The following is a 25,590-nucleotide window of genomic DNA, read 5'->3' as shown; positions in this document are numbered from 1 at the left end:
CAGAAACTCAACTTAGAATAAATTATTACTTGTCAGAAAATATTCAGAGACTTTTTTATGTCCTAAACCCAGAAGGAACCTTATTTGATTTTGGACAACCCCTTTATTTTACTATTGAGAAATTTCTCTTCCCCTCTGATTCTAGTTATTGACTGTTTTTCTCTTTCTGCTCTCTCTCTCTCTCTCTCTCTCTCTCTCTCTCTCTCTCTCTCTCTCTTAGTTATGCTGCCTTGCCAGGAAAAAAAAATCAAACCAAAGCACTGGTTAGATTGGTCAGTTAGTCAGCAATATTAAACTACTCATTGTGTGACAAATGCTGTAATGGACATCATGTCCACACTTTTCTCTACATTCTCCACTATCATCTATTATTTTTGTAAATCTTGAGCAAAACGTTCAGGATAACTGAGTTTTAATGACTCTTCTTAAGTTTAAAATCCTTCCAGGCATTTTTACATCAAGTGCCCTGGGGAATGTAGCATTTTATCTTCAAATTACTTGAAGAAAACCAGTTTTCAAAATTTGGGAGATCTTCTCTCAGATATGCTAATATTCAATTGGGAAAGGATTAGTATCTAAGACAAGGGAAATAACTATAATTACAATTTCTTTTCACAGAAAATATAATGGAAAGCACCCTGTACTGGGAGATGGGAAACCAAATTTAATTATATCCCTGGCCCCACCACTTACAGAGCTTCCCAAGTTGTCACTTATTTTCCTCAGTTTCTTCATCTGTAAAATGAGGTAGACTTTAACATATGAATCCTAAAATTCCTTCTACATCATATCATTCAAAAACTTCTTAAAGGGATCAGCCTTGAGCCAGGAAGATCCCAACTTCCCAAGTTCAAATCTGACCTCAGATACTTATTGGCTTTGCAACCCTGGCTAAGTCATTAAACCTGTTTGTCTCAGTCTCCTCATCTGTAAAATGAATTGGAGAAGGAAATGGAAAATCATACAGAATCTCTGCCAAGAAAACTCCAAATAGGGCCTAAAGAGTTAGACATAACTGAAGTGACTGAAAAGCAACAAGGCTTCTTAAAAGTGAAAATTAGTATGGTCATCAGATTCATAATACATGAATTATGGTTTTAGTTGACTGGATCTTCGTCGTCTAGTGTCATCTTTAGATTGGTGGAGAATGTGACCTCACTAAATGTCAGAATCTATAGGTAAGTTATAGTAATATAGATGGATAATGAAATCCACTTATTTAGTTGGGAGATAGAATCTGAGAGAAGACTAACAGATAAATGAAAATTTCAAGCTTACAGCATTATTAGGGGATTGAAGACTTGCTGTGGGGGAAGAAAGAAGGGGCAAGAACAAAGAAAGGCTGAGAACTATGTGTTATCAGGGAAAAAGCATTTAAAAAATTGTTTTACAAGTGCTTCTGTTGTATGACATCACCAGTGAATTATAGGAGGTGAATTATATTAGGTGAATATAGAGGTGAATTATAGGGCTATTGGCCTAGTAAAGGAAGCAACCTCCAAAAATCCTTCTAGAAAGAGGGTGAAGATAGGTAGGGCTTTATTTAACCCCTCAAATGAACTCTAAATTTGCAAGCAATCAGTACAATTTGTGCATAGGATGGACAAAATATCAATAAGTTATGATGACCCACAGGATACATTTCTTCCAGTTACACAATATCTGGTTAACATAGAAGGCTCTGCTGTAACATAGTGCTAACCCCAATTCAAAATATTCTGAAACTTAATCAGAACTGAGGAGTGATAGAAGAAAGAACATTTCTTTCCTGAAATTCCTTTTAAGTCAACATTGAATGGATCAAACAGATCTGTGATCCCCAAAGAACTTAAAATAGCTTTCAGGTTGAAGTGGTTTTGCATTCTGAACCTAAAACAAAGTACAACTTTTATTTAAGAATATCCTCAACTCATGTCTCAAATAGCCTACCAATTCCTTAGCTGGCATTCAAGGCTTCCATAATATGGCCCGAGACTACCTTTACAGCCTTTTCTACATGAGTTCATTTTCATGTTCTAGTCAAACTCAGTTACTTTTGTTCTTTTGTTCTTTCCTACTTTCACATCTTTGCTCATACTATTTTTCTACCTCCTTGTATTACTAAATCTTTTACTTTTGAAATTCTATCTATCCTTCAGAGTTCACCCTGTTGTTTACATCATGAAACATGGTCAGTCCAACTGAATGTCTTCTCCTTCCTCTAAATTCATATAATGTTTTGTAACTGTTATCCAGCACTGATCACATTCTGTTTTATGTCATATCCCACTTTGTAGACTTTTGGAACAGTGTCTTATTCACACTTCCTTTTCAATTCCTAAAACACAGTAGATGTTCAAAAACTGTTTGCTGAGTGAATAAATGACTGAATACTCAATTTTGTTTGCTTATTTATATTTGATAAATCTCAAATCCTTGATCAACTGTCTTTTTATGTTTGTATTCTTAATGCTTTTATATAGTGTTTTTTACTTAAATTTTTCAATTGATAAAAGTCTAATTCTCTGCCACTTATATTGAACAAAACAAAACCCTTGTGACATATATAGGGTCTAGGAAAATGCTTCATTGGCCATGGCCAAAAAATATGTCTCAATATGTAGCCCAAGAACATCTCTCTGTCAGGAGAAAGGGTAGCACACTTCAATTTGGTCCTTTAAAGTCATAGTTGACTTTTTCCTATTTAAAAAACAGTCTGTAATTACTGTTCTTTGTCTTACCCTGTCATTTCTTTATCACATTCTTCATGTTCTACCCCCTGTTCAGATCGAATCCTATCCTGTTAAAAGAAAGATGATAACTTTACGTATGTTTCTCTGAATTCTCACAACCATAATTTCTTTCCTTCCCTAGATTCAAGGGTACCAGATTTTGAATGGGATGTCTACATTTGCATTTTTTCCATAGCTTCAGGGATAGGGCCAGTCTGAGGCATGGAGCTAAGGTTAGCTTTGAATTAAACTATCTGCCTCCCCTCCCCACTTTAAAGTCAGTATTTATACATGGTTGATTGTGTATGAGAAGTAGACCAGTTTTACTTTTAAAAAAAAATTGATGAGCATGCTTTGTTTCTACTTGGGCTAAAGGCTTGATCTGTTAGGAAGATGTTATTTTGAAGAGTAACTTATTAAAATGAAATAAAGAGATTGCTGATCCAAAGCCAGGACACCAGTATCTTGGATTTTCTTTCATATCCATCAGAATTATTCTAGAAGTATTAGCAGAGTCTTCAAAAGAGCTTTGTTGAAGCCCCACCAAAGTAGAATCAAACTAATGGCTCTTTGGAACTATACAATTCCTTTGGCTCTCCCTATGCTTAATAATTAGAGCGCATTCCCATTGCCAATTTAAAATTCAATTTGCTTTTGAAAAAAAATAATTTATTTGAAGTTTTTAAGTTTTTTTTAGGTTGTTTTTTTTTTTTGCAAGGCAAATGGGGTTAAGTGGCTTGCCCAAGGCCACACAGCTAGGTAATTATTAAGTGTCTGAGATCAGATTTGAACCCAGGTACTCCTGATTCCAGGGCCGGTGCTTTATCCACTGAGCCACCTAGCCGCCCCTATTTGGAGTCTTTTGTTTATATTATCACCAAAATTTCTTTCAGTGCTCCCTCTCCCTGAGCCATCCCATATAATAATATTTTTAAAGGAACCAAAGAAAAAAAATTAGTAAAATATATCAATATATTTTAAAAATCTGAAAATAGATGTAACGTATCACAACTGTGTTCCTCCTACCTCTGCAAAGGGGAGGAATGGAGAGTTAGCTCATCTATTCTCTGGACCATGCATATTCTTTGTCATTTTAATGCATTATTCATCCTAGATCACTTTGTAATTATTCTTTCCACTTACATTGTTGTAGTCATTGTGTATATATTTTATTCTTGTCTCTGCTTACTTCACTCTGTAGCAGATGGCATAAATATATCCATGCTTCTCTGTTTTCATCATTTCTAATGGTACAATAATATTCAGCACCACAATTTGTTTAGCCATTCCTCAATGGCTTTCTGCTTTGTTTCCATTTTTGGTATTCAACTTAACTATCAAAGATTCTGGACATAGAGGGATATTTTCTCTTAACTTCTACCATCAGGATCTTTTTTTTTGTTTTTTTTGCAAGACAATGGGGTTAAGTGGCTTAACCAAGGCCACACAGGTAATAAGTGTTTGAGGTAGGATTTGAACTCAGGTACTCCTGACTCCAGGGCCATGCTCTATCCACTGTGCCACCCAGCCACCCTATCATCAAGATCTTTTCTATCAGCTTCTGATTCTCATATGTATGACAGTTCCTTTATGTTACATTATAGAGGACCTATTGAGAAAATTAGGAAATTTTTTCCCTTTGATTTTTGTGGCATGTCTATTTGGTTTTGAGAGGCAAATGAAGAAGACCTTATTTCAGAACTAGGCTTACCCTTTGTACAATGCTGACTAACTCCACAATAGACCTTAACTCCCTATGTGTCTATATGTTTTTGTAGGAGTTCATAGTCTTATTTTTAGCATCTAAAGGATGACTGCCAAGGCCCCAAAAGATTCTACATTCCCCTAAAGGAAATGAGCCCATAATCAACAGAGGAGGGCTGCAAAGAGAAAGTCAGTTAAGAAGCAATTATGAAGCAACTCCTCTGATTCAGGCACTCTGCTAAATAGTGGGGATACAAAGAAAGGTAAAAGACAACCCCTGCTCTCCTGGACTAATGGGGAATGTAAACAACTAGGTACAATTAATCTACCGTTTGGGATTAAAGGGAGATAATCCACAGAAGGAAGGTAATAACATTAAGGGGGATTGAGAAAGTTAATCTTTTAAATAATTTTTATAAATTATTATTATTATTATTATTTGTTTAACATTTTTTATTCTTCTATGATTTGGATAGAGAGGGGGCCTTGAAGCCAGAATGATTTAGGTACTAACCTGGAGTAGGTCTTCATCACCTCAAGCCTGGACGTAGATCGCCTCAGCACAAGGTTGGTCTTAGTAAGTGCTCACTGACTAGTTGGTTGTCCGGTCTCAAGCCCTTCCCGACTCCAGTACATTCTCCATTTAGTTCTTAGACTGATTTGAATACAGGTGTAATTATGTCACCTCCCTACTCTACTTATCCTCTCTCCTCATTAGCTTCCTTCAAGTCCCAGCTAATATATCCCAACTTCTAAAAAAAGACTTTCTCTATTCCCTTTAATATTAGTCTTTTCTCTCTCTGTTGATTTCTTCTAATTTATCCTGCACATAACTTGAGTGTAATGTTGTCTTTCTCATTAGTCTGTGAACTCCTTGAGAGCAGGGACTGTATTTTGCCTTTCTTTGTACTTTTAGTGCTTAGAAATATTTAGCATATAGTAGGTGCTTAATAAATATTTATTGACTTTTTTTTTAGACCCACATTGACCTCTGGGTGGAATGGAGACATATTATAACTTGTTTCCCAGATGTCTTTCCATGACAGTGGAAAGAGAACTGGACTTCTGGGCTCTTCTCCTTGCTCTTCTGTTAACTCATTGTATGCAACTGAGCATTTCAGTTTAATTCCTGAAGCAATCTTTAAACACTGTGCTAGACTGTAGGGATACAAAAAATAAAAGTAAAAGCATTCATACCCCTCAAGGCCAACTTAGCTGGCAAGTCAGGTAAGTTCCTTTGACCCACAATTTCTCTATCTGCAAAATGAGAAAGACTATACCATCTAAGGTATCCTCTAACTCTAAAAATCCCTAGGTTTCCAAGCTGTACTTAAGTCTTGTTGGGAGTTACATACCATGATCTATTCATATGTATAAAGCTGAAAATATTAACTAGGCAAATTTTTAAAAATCAGGTTTTGTGCATGTGTACCAAAGTATGTGTTGAACTGTATGAACACATAGCAGTATTGCTATATTTTATTTTGATATCACCTTCATTTCCCAATGTCTCTTCCCTTCCCCATCCTAGAGGGGTCATCCCTTAAAACAAAGGCTTTTAAAAAAGGAAAATAAAACAATTCAGTAAAACTAAGCAGCCTATTTTCCAGGTCTGATGTTATATTCAACATCCTATCCTCATAGATCCTCACTTCTGCAAAGAAGGGAGGGAAGTTTATTCTTATATTTTTTTTTCTTTGGGTCAAGCTTGGTCATTATAATTTTGCTTGCTCATTTTAAAAACTGCAACAAGAAAAACACAGCATTTCTAAGCTTAAACTTGGGGTCATTTCTTCAATATATGAAGATAATATAAGGGTGAAGGTGATCAATGAAAATATCAAAAGAAAGAAATGAGGCTCTCCTCTCCTGCCACAGTGTTTCTAACATATGGGTTACTCCCCTGGGAGAAGCTTAGATGGTGACTAGGCTTTAGAAAGTATCAAATTTCCCACCGGGCCCAGATGGACAGGGTCTGTTATAGATAATCTTACCCACTTTTTATTTAAAATTTTTTAATTTTTAAATTTAAATTAATTTTTAAAAAATGTATATATTTAAAATTTTTATTTTTTTAATTACATGTAAAGATAATGTTCAACATTCTTTTTCTGTAAAATTTAGTTTCATTTTTTTCTACTTTCCTCCCTTCCCTCCTCCTGAGTAATCTGATATAGTTCTCCCTTTTTTCCTTTTTTTTAGGTTTTTGCAAGGCAAACGGGGTTAAGTTAGGCTTGCCCAAGGCCACACGGCTAGGTGATTATTAAGTGTCAGAGACCGGATTTGAACCCAGGTACTCCTGACTCCAGGTCCAGTGCTTTATTCACTGCACTACCTAGCTGCCCCACTTCTCCCTTTTTTAAAAAAACCCATCAATTTTTATTCTCTTCAGGTGTGAATTTATCCGGGTATGAATGGCGCTAGTGGTGAGGTATAACTCAAGAAGGACCAGAGGGATTGCTTTGTTCCAAGGGAGAGTAAGTTCATTGAGCTTACTCAAAAAGGCAGTTCAAGTGTCCATACTAGTTGCTTATCTGTGACCTTGAACTGACCTGAGGAGTCATTGGATCAGGGTTACTGCCTATTCCAGCCATTTGAGTTAGTTTCTTCCAAAAGTCAAAGTGTTTTTCCTAAAGTACAAGTCTAACCATGCCATTACTCTATAAATTCTAGTTGTCATCATCATCATCATCATCATTATCATAAGAGTGCTTAGTTGAGGGCGGCTAGGTGGCACAGTAGATAAAGCACCGGCCTGGAGTCAGGAGTACCTGGGTTCAAATCCAGTCTCAGACACTTAATAATCACCTAGCCGTGTGGCCTTGGGCAAGCCACTTAACCCCGTTTGCCTTGCAAAAACCTAAAAAAAAAAAAAAAAAAAAAAAAAAAAAAAAAGAGTGTTTAGTTGGAGTCAGGAAGACTGGAGCCCAAATGTTGCCTTGGGTATTTCTAGCTACATAATCTTTGGGAAATCATTTATCCTCTCTCAGCCTCAATTTCCTTATCTGTAAAACAGGGATAAAAATAGCACTTGTGGAGTTGTTGTGCCTTCCCTATATTAACTATTTCCTTTTTTCCCTGTATGTAGCTTGCTTTGTATATATTTGTTTGCATATTGCCTCTCCTCACTAGATTGTAAGCTCCTTCCTTGAGCACAGGGACTGTCTTTTGCCCCTTTTCGTGTCCTTGGTGCTTAGCACAGTGCCTGTTACATATTTATTAATTGAGAGGGCATATGTAAGGCACTTTACAAATCTTAAAACTTGTTAACTATAATACATTAATTATAATAAATAGAATTATAATTGTTAATAATAATTATTATTTACTTTTCTCCCTTTATATTTAGTTTCTTTCAAGTATAGTACTACTTAGCTTCTAATGCTTTACATCAAAGAATTACCTTGTATCTATTTTTTAACCTCATATAAAATACTGGACCTATTGTTTACTCCAGATAGACTGTAAGCTCCTTAAGAGTATGGGTCATTTAACTTTATAGCACAGTGCTCTAAAATTGTTTATTGTGGGATTGATTTGCAAACACTCTTCTTGTTACATGAACAATACTAAGTGTTGATGCATTTAGGAATAAGGCAAAGATGCTGTTTGCCCTTAGCAAAAGGGTCTCTTCATAGAATTAGAATGGAAAGCAGATGTCCCAGCATTTTTGTGATTTACTAGGGAGAATGTGCCTCTCCAGGCATCTCCTTTCTTCTCTGGCACAAAACAGAATGTGACTGATGAATCATTGTAGCTATGCCAATTAGAAAGTGTTAAAATTCCAAAACAGTCACTAGGATTTCAATCTAGGAATGTTCTGCAACAATTCCAGTTAGGAGAATCCCCCAAGTTCTCAGCCCACTTACCCTCCATCACAGCAAATAGTTTAACATTCAAATTGATCTTTCAGGACATCCTATTAGATATCTCCTTCCTGTGTAAATGTGCAATGGGAAATGTCAAACTGAAAGAGTGGGAGACCTCACTCTGCTCTGTTTTACAAGTCTGCCTTTCAGGGGAAGTCTACATAAAGGCTTTTCTTAGTAGGAATTAAATAGCAACATTCTGAACTCTGAGGATATCACACAGACTATAGAGCATGTGAAACAACAGAAAAAGACAATAGACTTTAACCTTGAAAAGCACAGAACAATTGGTCTGGTTTCTCTCTCATGTACTTAGCATTTATCACCTGCTGCAAGGTAACTGAAACCATTAGTAGTGCTGTCTGTGTTTGGTGTCTTATATTTCTGTGAGACTGTAAGCTCCATGAGGGCAAGGACTTTGTAACTTTCCCAATACATAGGCCAGGATTACAAATACTGTGGATACTTAATAAATTTTTGTAGCCAATATCACATTGCTAGTATTATAAAATTGTCAAATAAGGATAATGCCCAGATGTTAAGTTTGTGTTTTATTACATTATGTCTGATGGAGCTTGACAGTGTTTTTCATAACCCATTGTCAATATTTTGATAAGAATATTCTTTCTATTATTCTGGATCGCTTAGGAAATGGCATGCCATGGGGCAGAACAATGTCCCTGTGTCAACTTTGGTCAGCATTTCCACCTTCAGTTGATGATTTCTGGATTGACAGCACAAAGAAGAGCATTGCCACTGGCTACTGTGCCAGTAGGCAATGCAGACAAGTCTGCCCCACGCCTAGACAGAAAAGTTTTTGCTGCTATTTGACAAGAGACAGACTGTTCCCTCCACTGAAACATTTTTAAACTTGTGGTCTTGAAAAATCATGCAATGGTGCTGACGCATTACTTTTTTTAATGAGATTTGTCAGTGAAGGAAATTTTGCAAGTTATCAAGTAAGATTGCCTATAATCTAATGTTCCTAAAGGAAAATTCATTTAAAAATGTTTGGTTTTGTTGACAAGAGATTTACTTTTTATTCTTTTGGTCTTAGAACATTTCTACATATGGTGATAATTTGATTTAACTACTAGCTAAAATGAAGGGTTGATTTAAATCTTCACAATGGATCAAAAATATTTGCATGGGAGTCTAGAAATCTGGGTTCTGCTCCTAGATTTGATGCTAAAGTTCTGTGTGATGTTGGGGAAATAACTGAATCTCTTTGGGGTTTGTGATCTCATCTTTAAAGTAAGAAGATAAAAGACTAAATGATTTCTACTCAGATTTATTCACAAAACACTTATTAAGCATCTAATATGTGCTAGACTCTGAGCTATGGGCCAAATATACAAAACCAAAATAAAATAGTTCTCCTCAAGGAGATTCTGTTCTAATGGTAGTATACAATATGTATAAGCAGTGATATAATATAACTGAAGAGGGATAGAGAAAGAGGGGGAGGAGTGGAGACAGGGAAATAGAGGGGAACAAGAGAGACAGACAGAAACTAATTGGAGGGAATCAGGGAAAACTATATAGGGGGACATGGTGAACATGGCATTGGAAATGAATCTTGAAGAAAAATAAAGACCCTTAGAGGTAGAAATAAGAAAGGATGCCTAGCATGGAGGACATTTTGTGGAACTACCTAAAAGTGAAATATGGAACATTGACTTTGAGGAATAACCAGGATGATGAATTGGGCCTGATGTGAAATAAGACTTTAAAATTAGACTGGAGCTGAACAGTAAATGATCTTAAATGGCAAGTGGAAGAGTTTGTATTTTATCAGTAATAGAGGATGACTGAAGATTTTTGAGCATAGTCAGATCTGTATTTTAGGATAATTATTTTGGCAGCTATGTAAAAGGTGGATTGAAGAAGGGTAGGGTAGAAATAGGGTACCAATTAGAAAGATGTTACAATAGATATGTGTAAAAATGAGAGTGTCCAGAAGAGAGTGATAGCTGTGTGAAAACAAAGTAGGAGGCAAAAGAAGTTTTAGAGATAGAATCGACAAGCCTTGGTCACTGATTGGATATGGAAGAGAGGTAACATGGAAAAAGGGAAAAGGATATAACCTAAAAAAAATCACTTAGAGGATGGGAGTTATTTCAACAGAAATGAGAAGACTGAAGAAGGAATTTAGAGGAAAAGATGACCACTTTCATTTTGGACACATTGCCTTTCAGATACCTAAGGGACATCTGGGGAAGACCTCATCAGACAGTTGATAATGAAAGACTGACCATAGAGGCTTAAGGAAGAGGTTTAGGACAGCCTTTGTTAAGGAGTAGGGAAGAAGTAAAAGTACAAAAGTCAATCTAGGAAGAATGAAAAGCATTTTCATGCAATAGTGAAGACCTAATTGTGATAAGATAGCATGATTTCTCAGGGGACCCAAATAACTGTTCCTTTAAATTCTGTGATTCTACTATTGTGCTATAAGAAATGATGACAGGATCAATGTCTGAGAGACCTGGGGGGTCTGGAATGAACTAATGCCAAATGACGTGAGGAAGAACCAGGAGAACAATTTTGATGTTAACAATAGACTGTACAAACAACTTTGAAAAACTAAAGAATTCTGATCAAGACAATGACCTATTACAATTCCAGAGGACTTAAAAAGAATGCTACTCATTTCTTGATCAAGAAGTAATAGTCTCAGAATAAAACATACTTTTTTCAATATGACCAATTTGGGAATTTGATTTACTTATTTATACACAGTTGTGGGGCAGCTAGGTGGTGCAATGGATAAAGCACCAGCCCTGGAGTCAGGAGTACCTGGGTTCAAATCTGGTCTCTGACACTTAATAATTACCTAGCTGTGTGGCCTTGGGCAAGCCAATTAACCCCATTTGCCTTGCAAAAAAAAAAAAAACCACTCTGTTCTATGATACTAGTTTCTCTGAGCTTGGATTCTTATACACAGTTGTTAGAAAGGTTTTACTTTTCTTTTTTCCAAGGGGTTTGGGTAGTAAGTGGGAGGGAAAATGATTTTTTTTCATTGAAAAAATACAACTAATAGTAATTAACATTTATATAGCATTTATTATGCTCAGGCTCTGGGCTTACCACTTCATAATTAATACACCATTTAGTCCTCACAACAACTATGAGAGGTAAGAACTTTTATTTTTCTCATTTTACAGATGAGGAAACTGAGGCAAACAGAAGTTGCTCAGCTATTCTGACTGAGGCTGGATTTGAACTTAGGTTTCCTGACTCCAGGCTGGATGCTCTATCTATTGGCTACCTACCTATCCTTATGTGGAGAATACTCACCATAGTTGACATCAGCGGTTTGGTATATCAGAGAATGAGGCCTTCTGCGCTAGGAAAGAACAGCACCTGGATGTCTGTGAAGGAGAATCTCTTTTGCCAAATGCTTTGGAAGGACGTGGTGCTCACCAGAGCAATTTGAGCAAGTATTGAATGGATCCTTTCCAAGGAGACATTTCCTGAATTCTTATCTGCATAGAGGGAGAAGTGTAAGGAGAAGTGTAAGGAGGACAGGAATAAATTTGAAAACAAACAGACCTAATTTGTCCAGTGAAGTCCTGTGTATATGTTTGGACTTTGGGAAATTTCATAGGAGATCAATGGGGTAAGATCTGTAACCTCATAAGAACAAGTGAAGCTGACAAATCAGTATATGCTCATAATTAAGTATGGTTACTACATAATGAGAGGTAGTCTGATATAATGAATAGAGAGTTGACCTTAGAATTAGGAAGACTTGAATTGAAGTAGTTACTCTGACACAAACTGAATTTGTGTTACTGTTGGTTCCTAGTCTAGGTAATTTTCTAAGACTTTAAGTCAAAGAGAAAGTTCATGATATGGAAGGATTTTCTTTATCCCACAGTTCCCTACAACAATGAAATGAGAACTCCAGAACCTGTTGTTATCCCAATAACTGATTCCCCCCCCCGCCATATTCCTTTTAAAGAGTCTAGGGAAACTGGATTTTTAAAAATTCAATTTAATCTAATTTTTAGTAATGTTCTTTCCAGGATTAGTTCTACCTACAGGTAGATGGCCTTGTTATAGTTCACTGCCAAGCTTTGCTGATCAGCAAAAGTATTCCAAGCGGGGGCGGCTAGGTGGCATAGTGGATAAAGCACCGGGCCCTGGAGTTCAAATCCAGTCTCAGACACTTAATAATTACCTAGCTGTGTGGCCTTGGGCAAGCCACTTAACCCCGTTTGCCTTGCAAAAACCTAAAAAAAAATCCCTATTCCAAGCATAAGCTTTATTCCCATCCTATCAGGTATGAAATTCCTTGAGAAAGGGATATTGCTTCAAAAAGTTCACTTTTGGGTTGCTGACCCAATTTGAATGAATGAATCAGGTCAATCTGAATGGGAGGAAGGTAGCACCAAAGAGGCTAAAATCCTTATTTCGGTCCTGGGCAGGGTATCTGTTTTTTCCTCTAACTGGTTTTTATTAGTGCTTCAGCTTAGAGCTTAACCTGGAGTCCACAGGATGGGAATAAAATTCTACCTTTATTTTCACTAACGATTACCTGGAATTTAGCATTTCCTTCAGATATTTAAAACATGATTCTGAGAAGGGGTCCATAGGTCCATAGGCTTTGCTAGCCTGCTAAAGGGGTCACAGACATAAAAAAAGTTATGTCTGACATGTCTGGATCTTAAGGCTAGCAAAATACTTGATGTACATCATTCCATTTGACTCTTCCAATAGCCACTTTCTGTGTGCCACTGATAATATTATCTATATTTTTCAGTTGACAAAACTAGGATTCAGAGAGCACATGACTTGCCCAGTTACAGGAACAGTGGGTGTTAGAGGTGGGCACTGGACTCTGCCTCCAAGTATGGTCCTCATCTGGTCCCCCTATCTTTTTGTTGTCCCTTTACTCTGACAAACTACTTGCTGACTTCCCAACTTAAGAAACTTCATCTAAGATAACCTGCCTCCTACCTCCTTTGGACTTTGTTTCCTAATGATCTCTGGTTCTGAGGAATTTGGGCTTTAGTTTCCTCCCCAGCCTTTCCCACCCTTCCCAAAGTGAGTTCTTCCTTAGACCCTCTTAGTACTCCTTAATTATCAGTACTAAACCCCCATTAACCCTAGGGGTCAGCAACCCAATACTTGAATGAATGGGTCAGGTCAATCTGAATGGGAGGAAGGAGGCACCAAAGAGGCTAAAATCTTTATTTCAGGACTCTGAAAGGCAGGGAAGGTGATAAGGGGTGGCTGGGTGATGGATAGAACACCAGCCCTCCAGTCAGGAGTATCTGAGTTCAAGTCAGGCCTCAAACACTTAATAATAATTATCTAGTTATGTGGCATTAGGCAAGCCACTTAACCCCACTGCCTTGCAAAAACCTAAAAAAAGAAAAAAAGTACAACTTATTGTAGACACACCATCTTACAATTTTACCTATGGTTGGCCCCATTCCAGATCACTAAATCAAAATGGCAGACCATTTTATTGCCCTATCTACAATGCTGGTAACAAGACACTGAACAGAGAAGCCAGAATGCTATTCAGCGATGTTTCTTAGTTAAGTGTTAATACATAAGCAGATTCTAAATTATACCCTGACCTTTGAGAGACTCTGTTAACAGCTAGCTGTCTATTATTAACTTTTGTTGGTTGAGTTTTTGTTTTTGTTTTGTTTTGTTTTACCTGCAGCAAACCTAGAGAACCAGCTATTGATCTGAGCTGTTGTCCTGTTAGGCTCACTAAAGTTGGTTGTCTCCTGGTTGCTGTTGGCCCACAAGGAGATGTTCTCAGTGAAATGAGAAGAGAGATGTGTTTGGTCTGTATAAAAAAGGTACATGTCAGTTGAATTTTGGTTCCTAGGTTGGAAGTAGTAGCTGCTGCATGAGCAGTTTGCAGGAAATCATATAGCCTTCTGTTTGCTGGAGGAAGAAGAGGGAAGAGGAAGGTCATATAAAAATGAAGAGTTGAGCAGAATAAAGTTGGATCCAGGTTATAACTAATGCAAACTTCTGGACCAGGGAGGAAGCATCATTTTAGAATAGGACTCAACATTCTCTATGTTCCTTGGAAGAGTTTCCTCATCCAGTTGATTTGATAAAAAGTCATTAAAACTTTGTTGTTGTTTCTGTATTTCCCCATGGATAAGATGGACCCTTTTTCAAAAAATTTGGGGTCTAAAAACTGGGAGCATCTTATACAGTGGTTGTAGATTTTTTACTATCATTTCCCACTTGTCTTTATACTCATTGTTTCACATTTGTTACTGGCTTTTGTCACATTATGCCCAGAAATGTCTCAGAAAAGATTTTTATACAGTGCTGAATTCAAGTAAAGTAAATGGAAATCATGCCGCTGGATGTCAGTTGGTCTTCCTCCAACTGAGAAAACAATATGAGACTGGCTATGGGAAGAAGAAACCCTCCTGAAAACACCATGTCAGAAGGTCATGAGAGGCAAGTCAGCCAAATGGCCTGGTTTAGAAAGGGAATTGAAGAGATGGATCGAAGAGCAAAGGGCAAGTTGGATTCCTGTGTCCACAAAGGTGGTTCAGTAGGAGGCCAGAAGAATTGCTGATGAAAAAGAAGTGACTGATTTCGAAGAGAGTTTTTATTCCAGAAGCTGGACTCTGAGTTTATCAAACAGCAGAATACTAAAAGCATTTCCTGCTTTCTTTTTTGCACCTGGTCTATTCCACTGATCCATCACTCTATTTCTTAGCCAGTACCAGACAGTTTTGATGACTGATGCTTTATAATTTAATTTTAGATCTGGTAGGGCTAAGTCACCTTCTTTTGTACTTTTTTTCATTAAATCCATTGATATTCTTTACTTGTTATTTCATCATATGAATTTACTTACAGTTTTTTCTAACTCATTAATTTTTTGGAATTTTGATCAGTAGGGTACTAAATAAGTAGTTTAATTTAGGTAGAATTGTCATTATTATTATATCAGCTTGGCCTATCCATGAGCAGTTGATATTTGCCCAGTTATTTAAATCTGATTCTATTTGTGTGAGAAGTGTTTTGTAGTTGTTTTCATAGAGTTTCTGAGTCTGCCTTGGCAGGTAGACTCCCAGGTATTTTATATTGTCTGAAGTTACTTTGAATGGAATTTCTCTTTCTAACTCTTGCTGCTGTATCTTGCTAGTCATATAGAAATGCTGAGAATTTATGAGGGTTTATTTTATATCCTCCAACTTTGCTAAAGTTGCTAATGTTTCTAGTAGTTTTTTAGATGATTTTTTAGGATTTTGCAAAGAGTGAGAGTTTTGTTTCTTCCTTTCCAATTCTAATTCCTTCTATTTCTTTTTCTTTTCTTGGTGCTGAAGCTAACATTTCTAACACAATATTGAATAGTAGTGGTGATAACAGGCATCTTGTTTTACCCCTGATCTTATTGGGAATGCCTCTAGCTTGTCTTCATTGCATATAATGCTTGTTGATGGTTTCAGATAGATACTGCTTATGATTCTAAGGAACAGTTCATTTATTCCTACATTCTCTAGTGTTATTAGTAGGAATGGACTAAGCATGTTTCCATGCACGAGACTTGCCCAAAAGATGCCTGAAAGCTATGAGCAGGTCCTTGAATTTCATGATGAATAAAACTTAAGTTCAACAACTTTATGTAATATATATATTTTTCAAATTTCAGACCCCAAAATTAAGTTGCATCTTATTCATGGGTAAATATGATATTTAACCAAGACTTGTGATTTCATTGATACAGGAACTCCAAGGGTGTAAATTCATTCTATAAAGTGCCTCTAATTTGTAGTCTTTCATTGATACATATAGCATGGAGATATTAAACAACTTCATGACCACAAACCATAGGGTACCAAAGACAGGTTCAAATCAGGCATTCTTATCCAAATGTCAGTTCTCCATCTTCTTTGCTACCCAGCTTCATCAATGAGATTTTTTTTTTTGGTCAAATCCAAACCAGACAGAAAATTAGCATGAACCCAGAAATCCAAAATTAAAAAAAGAAATTAGGCTGTGGTCAAATCATATACAAAGTGCCATTTTATATAACTGGGTGACTATCCACCTCAAGAATATTCACAATCTGTGTCTCAAAAGTATACTAATGACAAGTGTGGGGGAAATTTCAGGCTTGGCTAGTGACTTTATAAATTTGAGATGTTCTCAAAACTATTTCAAACGCTATAAATAACCATGATGGATGGGTGACTGGGATGCTGATGTGGTCTATCTTTACATATTCCAATGGATTGCAAATTTCTTCAGATTATTTCATGATATAAATTCACCCAGCATTGGGATGCCCCAAGTTTTCTAATGAAACTTTCCAGTTTTAGAAATTTAGAAAAAAGAGAGAAAGGAGGGGCAGCTAGGTGACACAGTGGATAGAGCATGGGCCCTGGAGTCAGGAGTACCTGAGTTCAAATCTGGCCTCAGACACTTAATAATTACCTAGCTGTGTGGCCTTGGGCAAGCCACTTAGTCCCATTGCCTTGCAAAAAAAAAAAAAAACCCTAAAAAAATGAAAAAGAGAGGAAAGCCTTTAATTCTAACATGTTATTAATAATAATGCTGGGGAAATTTTTGAGAAAATAAGGATTTAAAGAGCCAATAGTTTCTATTTTCTTCTTAAAATTTCTTAATCTCTAGTTATTAGTATTTATAAAGGGTAGTATTTTAAGCTTTTACAGCTTAAAACTGCACTGATTTTTAGAACACCCTTTGTAGAAGATTGCATCCTTACTTGCAAAATCAATATTGAACTCCTCTCACCATGTCAGTAGATGTGATCAGCTTAATTCTCTCCTAAGCGATCTGTGGAGTGGTTGTGAATAGCTTTTACCAGTACATCACAACCAAGCTAGACTCCTACTCTTGTAGTAGGGCTTCAAAATCTCTTTTTCCTCATTTATAAAAAGAGGGTGTGGGACTCAGCAGTCTCCAATGTCTTTTGTAACTCTGAATTTCTCATCCTTATGTCATTTGATTAATTACCAGACAGCCAACATTTGTTGAACCTAAAACCAATGCATAAATTGGTTCAAAGCAATTTCTGAGTAGGAAATTTTCTTCTGAGAGATAGTATTTGAAGAATGCAGTGTCTGATGCATGCTTATTCTATCCCTCTTTCTTCCTTGCAAATCTTCCCATTAAGAAACTCCCTAAGCATATTTATTTTCATCAAGTAATTCTTTCCCAGAAGTTCTTTTGGTGGGAGTATAGACATGAGGTGATTGTGCATAGCTAGACTTTTCTGATACTCCTTGGATATTGAGATGATGGCACAATAAAGGAAGGGGGAATAGGGAGAATTTTCTCTCTGTGTTCAGGAAAATGTAGTCGGTACTACCTGTACATGAAAATATGAGTGGAGTCCCAAATCTTACAGTACTTTGAGGTCCCTCTTAGCAAATGGAAGATGTTCATATAATAGATGAAACCATTATAGTATACTGCATCATAATTGCTTGGGAAGCAATGGGAGTAGACAGTTATAGTTGTATTATTTGCTGGATTTGTGGTTGAGCTGAAATGGCAAATCAATCAGTGGCTGATGGAGGAATAGAGCATAATATGCATCTGCCCAGATGATGAGTGACAGAGCAACCCTATTAATGCCCCTGAAGGCTAGGCCAGAAGAGCAATTTTAGAAAAATCGCTATTTACCAAATTATTCATAATAAGGACAAATGAAGGGTTCTATTGGAATGAAGAAATATAAAAAAAAGAATCTCTGGAACTTAGAACTTCGGAAAATTGAGATTTCTGTGAGATCAGAATAAGATGTAATTTACTTTTCTCATCCAAATTCAGAGATCCCCTGAAATATTTCCAGGAACCCCTTGGGGGGAATCTGCTAACCTCTAGATGAACTATATATTGCTCTGGGATGCTGCTTCTGCTCGAGGACTCATGTTGTGTTTACATGAGGGACCCCCAAGATATCTGGTTTCCCTGTAGTCAGGAAGCTAAAAACAAAATAATGCGGAAGAATTACAATTTGTTTTTTGTTAATAATAATGATAATAGCTAGAGTTTCTACAGCACTGTCTTATAAAACACTTTTAATATATTATCTCATTTGATCTGCACCACAAACCTATGAGGTAGGTGTTATTGTTATCCCCATTTTCCAGAGGAGGAAAATAAGGCTTAATTAACAGAGGTTGTGATTTGTCCAGGAGCTATCCACTGTACCACCTAACTGACCTAATTATACAATAATTGTGGTCCATGACTCGTTGCCACTTTATACGTGGGTTCTTTCGTCCTTATTGACTTTTTCAACAAATAGTGGATTAGTATAAAAGCTAAAGGAGCTTAGCATTAAGAAATCATAACACTGTCCTAGATTAAGTGGCTGTTGGGACTGTTCTAGGGAAAAAACAAGGTCCAAGGAACTCTGTGTTATTTGAGAATCATCTCTTGAGGGTCTTAAAGTGTTGAAATGTGAACTCAAAAGCCTAGCGTCTCCTGCCAAAGCTAAGAATCAGGGGGAAACAATTTCCTTCTTTTCATCAGGGGATAAGGGAGAAAATATAATGGAGGAAATTATGTAAATAAATATAGTAAGGCCTCAAGAAGTACCTGCCATGAACTATATACCCGAGGGCCCTTTCTGGTTGCAAACAGATGTTTCCTTGGGCTCCAAACTGTAGTAACCCCAGAGGGACAGACACACTGGCCGGTGAGACGAGCAAGTTTGTCCCATTTTCTATTTCCTGTCAAGCTCTGGTACAGACAGACAGTAAATTCAATCTTTAACCTCTTCAGTTCTTTTGAAGGTCATGGTTTCCTCCCTAGAGGCAGTCAGAGTAAAGGAAGGTAGAGGATGAAGGCAAAAAGCAACATCGAGACTGAGGCAGCTGACTCCTCTAGGGAAGGCCACCTGCTCAAGAGAGGGAAGAGACTTTGGACTATGATGATGGAAACATAGATATGAAGAGGATCATGTTAGTCAAGAAACTTCTTGATAAAATAAATTATTAACTATTATCACCTTTTATAACAGGGCTGTCCAACCTTTTAAAAGTTTTTATTGAAACAACAGACAATATATTTTGATTTTCCATTTTTAGCGAGAGCACTGCAGTGGCTTGGCTTTGTTTACTAAAACATTTAGCGAACTCACAGGTGGGCTGAATTTTGGACAGCACTGTTTTTTATATCATAATTTTTAAAAAAGGGGTGATTTATTTGGCTTTAAATTTTTCCTGTTATCCCCCTTTCCCCTCCCCCAAATCACTCATTTTCATTTTCTATTCCTTAGTCAGATTATTTATTCTGAGTAGCGTGTGTGTGTTTGAGTATGACTGTGCAGAAATAAATGGAGAGTGTCTATCAAGATCCTATTGGATAGTCATGCTTTCATTATCCCACCCCACCAAACCTCCCCTTCCCCTCTCCTTCCTACCATTTCTCACATGAATCCTTCATTTAATACTTAAATTTTGCTTCACAATTTATTTGTTCATACTATTCTCATGTCAATATATATACATATATGTATAAAATTAATCTTTTCAGATTAATTAATTTTAAAATTTGAATTTACTCATTTGTTATGCCAGCTACTTAGTTTTAACATTCATTTTTTGGGTAAGTTTTTGAGTTCCACCTTTTTCTTCTTCCTTTCCCTCTCCCCTCCCTCTGATAGGGAATAATCTGATACATATTTTACATATAATTATAATAATAGCTAAAATTTATATAATCCTTAAGGTTCGCAAAGCACTTTTCATCTTCACAGTAATGCTGTGAAGTCAATGCAAGTTCATTGACTTGCCTAGGATCAAACAGTTTATAAGTGTTTGAGGTTGTATTTGAAATTAGATCTTCCTGACTCCAGGCCTAGTGCCCTATCCACTAGGTCATCCAAGTTGCCACACATAGGTGTCAATGAAAACACACAAAAAGACAAGGTAATATAGAGAGAATGGAAATGAATTGAGTCAGATGACCTGACTTCTTGCTTTTGCTTACAGTTTCTTCATCTAGTCCTCAGTTTCTTCAACTGCCAAATATAAATAAATTTTGTGCTGTCTGCCTACCAACTAAACTGGATTATTGTGAGGATTAAATAGTATAATTTATGTGAAAGTATCTTACAGGGAAGTTGGTGGTGCAGTGGATAGAGTACTGGTCCTGGAGTCAGGAGGACCTGAGTTCAAATCCAGCCTCAGACAATTACCTAGCTTTGTGACCTTGTGCAAGTCACTTAAAACCCCATTGCCTTGCAAATCCCTGCCCCCCCACCCCCACCCTGGCCAAAAAAAAAAAAAAAGAATCCCTAATGAAAAGATCAGAATTGAATAGGAACTTTGAAATGCAAACATGAAAATCTAGAGAAACCTAGAAAGGTAAATTTAAGCAACTGGAGAATATATCTCTTTATAACCTAACTGTCTTCGAAAGGTATTAAGGAATTTAAAAACCCAGAGAATCTGAGGGTGGATTAATTCTGTACTGAGGGTGGGGGGTAAGGAGAAGAGAAGGGAGTATTAAAGGACTATATCTGTGTCAAAAGGAGGAAGAAGAGAGTATTTCTCAATAGTAAGAATAAGTCTGAGAAGAATAAACAAATGTTCAGAATAGAATGAGAGAGCAAAAATCAGATGGACCTCATTCTTATTTGACACAGACAAGGTTTAGTGTAGAAAAACATCAAACTCAATAGGTGGGGGTGGAGGGGTGCTAAGAGGAAGAATAAATTTGGGAAAAGAATAGTTACAAGCAAAACAAACTTCATGGTCTTGAAGGGGGGGGGGATTGTAAGAGAAAAAGAGAAGAACTGAAAACTAAGGAAATATCCAGCAGTTGGGGAATGACTGAACAAATTATGGTATATGAATTTGATATAGTACCAGTGTTCTCTAAGAAATCATGAATGGGCAGACTTCAGAAAATCTTATAAAGACTTGCATGAAGTGATACTGAGTGAGTAGAACTAGTAGAATACTGTACACAGGAACAGCAACATTGTGTGATGATCAACCATGACAGACTTGGCTCCTCTCAGCAGTTCAGTGATCAAGGATATTTCTGAAAGACTTGTGATGGAAAATGCCATCCATACACAAAGAAAACCCCTGGAGTCTGAATGTGGACCAAAGCATATTATTTTCACTTTTTAAAACTTGTTTTATATTTTTTTCTTTCTTATGGTTTTTCCCTTTTAGTTTTGATTCTTTTTTAACAACATGACTAATAATGGAAATATGTTAAACATGATTGTACATATATAATTGATATCACATTACTTATTTTTATGGAGGGGAGATATGGAAGCTAGGAAAGTGTGGAAATCAAAAGCTTATTAAAAATGAATGTTAAAAAACTATCATTGATGTAATTAGAAAAAGTCAAATAATATTCAAGAAATAAAAAAAATTAAGCTTTAAAGACTTAACTCTGATATTGAAATGTAGTTGTTTCTCTAGTCTAGAGGACCTATGATAAATTATTTTATTTAACTCCTGAAGGAGAAATGATAGTCTCAAGATGCATCGAAGACTAACATTTTTTTTTTAGTTTTTTTTGCAAGGCAATGGGGTTAAGCGGCTTGCCCAGGGCCACATAGCTAGTGTCTGAGGCCAGATTTCAACTCAGGTACTCCTGACTCCAGGGCTGGTGCTCAATCCACTGCACCACCTAGCCACCCCTATACTTACATTTTTTTTTTTAACATAGTCACTGTGTGGATTTGTTTTGCTCTGCCATATTTATTTGTTGCAAAAACTTTCCCCCTTATTTTTCTTGATTTTAATTGGAACTGGAATTGAAGGAACCTGAGAGTAGCAATAGTAATGTTAAAATACAACCATTGAAACTTTTTCTTTTTTAATGTACAGAAGGGAACAGAAGAAATTCAAAAAGAAGTAAAGGCAAGCTGGACAGTTTTAAAAATAATGTGGACAATCATTATAGACTTTTTAAAAAAGCAAGTGATAAAGAAAATTTGTGTTTTCATATTAAATTCTCTGTATTCTGTTGTGTTTATGGAAATACTCTCTTTTAAGTCTGAGTTCAGATTCTAAAAAAAAATTAATCATATTTCTAATGTTTACCAGCTTAGTAACCCTGGGTAAGTTATTTAACCTTTCTGAGACTCAATTTCTTCATCTGTAGAATAAAAATACTAATACTTGAAGAACCTATCTCACTGGATTTTTTTTGTATCAAATGAGACACTATTTGTAATCACTTTGTAAAATTCAAAGGGTTATATGTGTGAGCTATTATTATTATTATCACATTTTCAGTTTCTTTACCTTTTTGTTCTGGCTAATCTTTTATTATTTTCCTACGTATCTTGTGCTTCAATTGCATCTTAATTATTTTCATTTTATTCTTCCTCACCAATGAATCAAAAATGAAAAGTTGTACAGCAAAGGAATCCAGGCCAAGACCCTGTGGCTCAAGGTTTGGTGTAGATGGAAGAAATTATTTCATCATCAAGGGCTAAGCAAGCCAGGAAAGATCTGCCTAAGATTGATTTGTTTTTGGTGACCCAGCCAGAACACAGAGCATATGAAAAGGCAAAAAAGAGCAACTTGGAGGGAGGGAAGTTGGGAAGGCAGGGAATAAGATGGTCCCCAGATCAGGATTGAATTAGTGCCCAGATCTGAAACTTGTGGTGAAGATAATTTGGGAACTTAAATAAGGAAATTGCTTTTTCAGTAGGAATAAGGATAGTTACAGGATTGTAAACTCCCTGAGGTTTGGAATTTCATCTTTTCTGAACTTTATACTCCCAGTATCTCATACAGAATTCTATTTATTATAGGTGCTTAATTTTTTAACTTGAATTAAATTAAAACACTCAGGTCCTGGCCAGTGGATAAGTCTAGAATGAATGAGCTAGAAGACTGAAGGATGAAAGGATTTCTCTAAGATCTAAATTCTGACATATCTAGGTGAGGGGCTGGAGAGGTACATCAGACCTGTTAAAACCATGAAAAAGAAATAGTACTGAATTAATATCTAACCCAAAACTGAACTGGTTGATGGGAGACAGATAAGAATAGGCTGAATATTCTGGATTTGATGCTAAAGAGAAGGATTAAACTTTAAGATTCTTTGCAATTTGTGAAATTGCTGCCCTCATCTGTTTCTCCTCTTCATTTGTTTTCCTTCATTTCCTTTGTCTCTCTAATATCTAGCACTGTGCTCTGAACATAGAAGGTATTTAATATCTATTTGTTGAAAAAAAAATAGATAAGCTGGATAAGAGTTTTTCTGTAGTGGTCACAGTGAAAGGAAATGGCGTGAAGTTGGGGTAGGCTTTGCAATCAAAACTAATCTAGTCTCCATTCCTGAATGCCTACCCAAAGGAGTGAATGACAGGCACAGAACATAAAGATTTCCACTTTTAGGAAAACTCCATGCCACCTTATGCACCCACCATGATGAACACTGATGAAGCTAAAGAAAAATTTTATGAAGACCTGGAAACCTTTATAATCAATGTACCAAAAGAGGACAAGCTCATAATTCTGGGTGACTTTAATGGTAGAGTAGGCTCAGATTACAGACATGGCAGGGAGTTCTTGAGAGGAATAGATTTGGAAACAGCAGCAGTTATGGTCACCTCCTACTGAAGACTTGTACATCTCATGACCTTATCACAAATACTGTCTTTCATTTACCTAAAGGCAACAAAACTTCCTGGATGCACCCTTGTAGCAAACAGGGCATCTATTAGACTCTGTGATTGATTATAAGGAGAAGAGACAGACAGGAAGTGAGAGTGACAAAGGTGATGTGTGGGGTAGAGGGCTGGACTAATCACAGACTCATGCTCTTTAAGCTAAATATTCATATTCAACCAAGGCAAAATGAATACTAGAAGAATTAATGCCAAGAGATTAAGTGTCTCTCCAAGTGGGAACGGTTTGTTGCTAACTTGGAGGAAAAAACAAACTAACACACAGTTGGCAACAGTGAAGCAGAAAAGAAGTGGGCAACTTTCATAGACCTGGTGTCTTGCACTGAATTTCCTCATATGGACCAGAATACTTGCAAAAACCGAGACTGGTTGGATGAAAATGATGGAGAAATACAGAAGTTGCTAAATGAAAAACAACAACTCCACAAGATTTACCAGCAGAATAGTTCATCCATTTCTAAGAAGGCATCATTTAATTCCATTAAAAGTTAAGTCCAAGCAAAGCTTAGAGACATGCAAGACTCTAGGCTCAGTAAGAAGGCAGATGAAATTCAATTTTATGCAGACAGTAACAAACCAAAACGCTTTCATGATGCCCTAAAAGCTATTTAGGGACCAAAATTTTTTGATGCATCTCAACTACTCAGTGCTAATGGATTCACATTGATTAATGATAGGGACATGATCCTAGAGAGATAACATTTCCATAGTGTTCTTAACAGACCATCATCAATCACTGCAGAAGCCATTGACCACTTACCTCAAATTGAAGTCAATCACTCCCTAGCTAAAGAAGTTTTCAATGTCAATAGGTTCCTTTCAAGTGGCAAAGCAACTGGTGCTGAATCTGTTCCAGCTGAGATCTACAAGGTAAACTGTCCATGGCTCATCCAAAAACTGACTGAAACTTTCCAGGTTATATGGCATGGAGGTTATCCCTCAAGAAGTCAAGAATGTCTCCACTGTCCATCTCTATATAAAAGGAACAGATTGTCCTGTGACAATCACAGGAATTTTTCACTTTTAGTTATTTCTAGGGAGATTGTTGTCAGAATCCTTCTCAACAGGTTGATCCTTCACCTGGAAGTTGATCACCTTCCTGAGAGCTGGTGTGGCTTCAGAAAGGGTTGAGGAACAGTCCCAACAACTCCTAGAAAAATACCAGGAATAGAACAGAGGTCTGTATACAACAATTGTAGATCTGACCAAGGCCTTTGATATCATCAGTCTCAGGGGCTTATGGAAAATTATGTCAAAATTTTGTTGTCCAGAGAAGTTCATCAGTATTATATGTCAACTTCATGACCAGGTTCAGTGTAATGGATGATGCTCTCAAGATTTCCCAGGCACCAATAGATAAAACAAGGATGTATCCTTGCTCCCATACTTTTTAGCATGTTTTCAGCCATGCTACCAAGCACCTTCAATGAAGATGAATATGGCCTCAAGGTCAGCTACTGCTCTGAGGGCAAATTCATTAGTTTGAAAAGGCTACAAGCCAACACCAAAGTGGGGGGGAATGTTGATGCATGATCTTCTGTTTGCATATGATTGTACAGTCAATGCAGCCTCTGAAGCTGAAATACAACTAAGTCTGGATCGATTCTCTGTTGCTTATGCTCATTTCAGTCTAACCACACCAAGAAAACACGGGTGC

At 36.7% G+C, this 25,590-nt stretch overlaps 1 protein-coding gene across 1 annotated transcript; it reads right to left on the bottom strand.

Moving 5' to 3' along the window:
* Positions 1–1,464: 1,464 nt before the first annotated feature.
* Positions 1,465–25,342, bottom strand: SERPINE3 (serpin family E member 3). The gene is given in 10 exon segments (XM_074214836.1): positions 1,465–1,869; positions 6,764–6,893; positions 6,896–6,967; positions 11,582–11,611; positions 11,614–11,769; positions 13,959–14,090; positions 14,093–14,187; positions 18,854–18,981; positions 18,983–19,041; positions 25,321–25,342. Coding segments are annotated over 10 exon segments (996 nt in total). The 3' UTR covers positions 1,465–1,697.
* Positions 25,343–25,590: the final 248 nt, after the last annotated feature.

Source organism: Macrotis lagotis, chromosome 1, assembly GCF_037893015.1.
Source record: "Macrotis lagotis isolate mMagLag1 chromosome 1, bilby.v1.9.chrom.fasta, whole genome shotgun sequence".
NCBI lineage: Eukaryota > Metazoa > Chordata > Mammalia > Peramelemorphia > Peramelidae > Macrotis > Macrotis lagotis.
This window is presented reverse-complemented; position numbering and strand designations above follow the sequence as displayed.